The sequence below is a fragment of the Pinus tabuliformis genome, chromosome 3_1 (assembly GCF_031772625.1).
Source record: "Pinus tabuliformis cultivar Carrire ecotype Pingquan chromosome 3_1, CPIR1, whole genome shotgun sequence".
Lineage (NCBI taxonomy): Eukaryota > Viridiplantae > Streptophyta > Pinopsida > Pinales > Pinaceae > Pinus > Pinus tabuliformis.
The window spans coordinates 74,179,377-74,183,067 of record NC_142301.1 but is presented as its reverse complement, the minus strand read 5'-3'; the positions used below and the strand labels follow the sequence as shown (position 1 = coordinate 74,183,067).

Genomic DNA, 3,691 nt, shown 5'->3' with positions numbered 1-3,691 from the left:
AACTATAGTCTGCAAGCATATGTTCGGTTAACATAATTTGTAAATTATTATATATAATATTGCAAAATGGAGTTTAGTTTTGAGCTAATTATATACCATGAGAATTATTTTGATTTTACCATAATTATCTGAGTAAAGTTAAAAAAAAAAAATTATGGATGTGTGTGACAATTATACTTCCCATTATTAAGATATTTTGATTTAGCATTTTATCATTTCCTAATAATTACACCAAAAGGAATTTTCTTTATGAAGTTGGTTGGGCAAACACTATTTAGCCCAACCAATCCCCTCACTCCATTTTCGTTGTTCTCTCCCATCAGAATTCAACATGTGTAAAATTTTATCAAGCCCAATTTCTCCTGATGCACAAAGTACGACCACCTTTCGAGGTGGGGAGTTAATGCCTACTGTTGAGTACAACCTTCTTTAGCTAGAAATTGCCCTACGCAGAGTCAGTTGCAGTTGACACAAAACCAACACCTTCCTCTTCCTTGGATTCATCAAGGGCAGGAGATTAAGGTGAATAAAATGAGGCGGGAAGAACACGATGGTGGTTCCATTAAGTCTTGTTCCGAGGATGTGTTGTTCGAGGTGTTGAAGCATTTGGATTCTAAGTCTCTAGCGATCGCTGCCTATGTGAGCCACCGCTGGAAGCGCACTGCCAAAGAGGAGGCATTGTGGGAAGGCATTTGTGCCAAGCATTGGCCTGAAGAGGTTTTGTATGCTTCCCAGTCGGGGCAGCTGAGGAGCGTTGTTTTGGCCTTGGGAGGCTTTCATCGTCTTTATGTCTATTGCTTATGACCACTGCTGGATCCTTTGCATCATCTTCTGGATCAATTGTGGCCAGTACTTTGACACATTATTAGGAATTACTGGAAACAACTTATATGATCATAACTTTGTGTGAAAAGTGGCACTTAATCCCATACTAGAGAACTAAGACATAAATTATGTCATCCTACAAAATGGAGTTCACATTGTGTTGGAATAAGTAATGAAGAGCTGAAAAATGGAACTCCCTCTTTACAAGTATAACTCTCATAAACATTGTATAGTTGGATACTTTTGATATATACTCTTTGTGCTTTACCTAAATGATTAGTTGCAAAATGAAGCTCTATGCCATCCTCTGAAAGCTGGAAAGGGCATCCCATTATCCCTGCATTATTACTTTGCAAACAACCAAGCCATCCCATTAGCACTATCTCAATGCAACAACAACCCAAAAATGCAATCATTCATCTTAGAGCAAGGGAATGCGTATATCAACAACTACTACAAGAAGGCCTAGAAATTGATAGGCATGTTTTTGTAGTTTTTTCTGTTATAAAAAGCACGTGTTTCTATTCGAAGGTGTTTCCTTTGATGTGCACTTCCAAGAATTGTGGGTTAAAAATATATATACACCAAGAAATAGATTCACATGAATATTGTATATCTCAAGACAAATTTGTGCAGGTATAAATCTAAGTACTCGTAGACTCTAAAATCGAATTTATTGTAAGAGAGTGTAATAGATATACTGATGTTTTGTACTATAATGTGTTACACAACCAAAGAAGCCATTACATGCAAATACACTAAAGAAAACTCCATTAACGAGTATTTATAGTGTTAACAGGCTACCAAGGAAAAAATGAGTTGCAAAGAATCTAAACCAAATCTCAATTAAAATTGGAGGGAGTTCCTCTTATGACATTATAGGGCTTTTGGCTGAATATGTGCCTTCAAAGTGCCTTTCAATATTTTCAAAAATGAAGTTAACTTGATGGAAAAGGAAATTAATATTTTCTTAGGCTGAGAGGTATCCTTATTTTTATTTCAATTACAGAATCTGTATATTTTAATGAACATGGAGCAAAATCAAAGACATAGCAAAGTCAACTGTTAATTTTACTCTACGACGTTGGATGTCTGAGATGTCCAAATCACAATCGATATACACACAATGCATGCAGAGTAACTGAAGAGGAATGTCAAATTATTTGATTGAGAGATGGCATAGGAAAATGTTAAGACAAACCAATAATCATAGACAGGGAGAAGAAAGCTTTTTCATAGCTTTTCACAGGATACTATTTTCTTCCCTCAAACAAGTTTGTTTTGCTTGCTTCTAATCTTGGATTTTTAGAACCTTATCTGGTTTGATAGAAAGAATGGAGTAAAGACCAAGTCCATCTTTCTCTTTCGCTCTTTTCCATCGACTGTTACGAGAGATTGGGGCGTCGGTCCAACTGCCCCACATCTTTGAGGTTTCTCTGCAAGCCCTCTCATCATCTCACCTCCTCCACTTCCTCCTCTTCTTCATTTTCTTTGTACAAGGGAGCTCCCTCTTCTTCTACAGGTCTCTAATTGTGGTGAGGCGCACGTGCCCCCTTATAGGTGTTAGTAGTAATGTGTTTCTGTTATGTTATGTTTTTTCCTCTAAGCATGAGTTTCAGAATGGACATGCAATTGAGAGTTTCAGAATGGACATGCAATTGAGAGTTTCAGAATTATAGTCCATTGTGAAACCACCACGTAGAAGAATTTTGATGCCCACAAACATCATGTGGGCGGGCGGCTATAACCCAAACTCTGTATGTGTGATTTTTCTTTGTAGGGGCTCTCATGTCCATTAATACAAATGCTTTCTCTGTTGTTATTTTCACTGGTAAATTGTGGCCATGAATATATTCTAACAGTTAACTCTGGGAATAATTTATTTAGCAAGGGGATTGTTGAGAAGTTGATAGCGCTCATTGTGAGATTACATAGAAAAAAAGGTTGAATGCAGAAATCAAATGGCTAGGCAAGACAATCTGTCCCATAAAATTTTAACCTACTAAACATTAAAATAATTTCTGCTTCTTCTATATCTGTTATGTTATGTTGCAGAGTGTGATATTTTCGGTTGAAACTTGGCAATGGCATCCTCATTGTGATTCCATATAGTAGAAAAACTTTCAAAATTTGTTTATTGTTAGGTGGTGTCAGAGAAAGAGGGAAAAAAAGCCCCATCAGTACGTCGTCTTATTTGCAGTCTGGTACAACGCGTTAATTCAGTTTAAACCAAACTTTGACCAATTTAAATGCTCCTGTTGTTATCTTCCACAATACGATATCTGCATCCCACATTCATTTATGACGAACAACTATTCACCATTAATGCATGGCAATGATTCCTCATTGCCCAATTTCTGCATACGATAAAAACATTGAGAGGCACAACACCCCGCTTTCATTCAGAAATTCAACGAATCTTGTTATTTGTATTCTATTTCTCACCATCTCATGCAATCACGCAAAGATCTTGTCTTGTAAATATTCATATCTTTCGTAACAGTAAATTCTTGTGAACATGACTCAGGCTTCCACACTCAGTGGAGGGCCGAGGCGAAATTTTGCGGACTAAAAAGACTTTGTTATCATTAAACATGACATACCAGATCGTTTTTTATACCCATTGCCGCAATCAACATCGTTTTACACATTTGCCAATATTTCCAAATTCCGTGTCTCACCCAACAAGAGCCCACCATTACTTTTTTAATGTAGCTTTAATTTCTTTAGAATTTTAAATGATGGCTAAGGAATCCAAAACTTGCATTTTGTCTGGATCATAAAAGTTCTCACAGGCCCCACTACCCACTAAACTTTGAAGCTCAAAATAGCCCAGCCATGAAATTACAACCATCTTTATATACGA

The 3,691-nt window shown here is 36.8% G+C and overlaps 1 protein-coding gene across 1 annotated transcript; it reads left to right on the top strand.

Annotated features, from left to right (window-relative positions):
- The first annotated feature begins 531 nt into the window (after positions 1-531).
- LOC149185850 (F-box protein GID2-like) lies at positions 532-2,355 on the top strand. The gene is made up of 2 exons (XM_089409148.1): positions 532-801; positions 2,155-2,355. Exons 1-2 carry the CDS (start codon positions 532-534, stop codon positions 2,353-2,355), a joined length of 471 nt encoding a protein of 156 aa, XP_089265274.1.
- The last annotated feature ends 1,336 nt before the right edge of the window (positions 2,356-3,691 follow it).

Coding starts and splice junctions, on each gene's coding strand:
- LOC149185850 (XM_089409148.1), top strand. CDS start 532: ATGAGGCGGGAAGAACACGATGGTGGTTCCATTAAGTCTTGTTCCGAG. Junction 802..2,154: donor GTCTTTATGTCTATTGCTTA/TGACCACTGCTG, acceptor CTGGTTTGATAG/AAAGAATGGAGTAAAGACCA.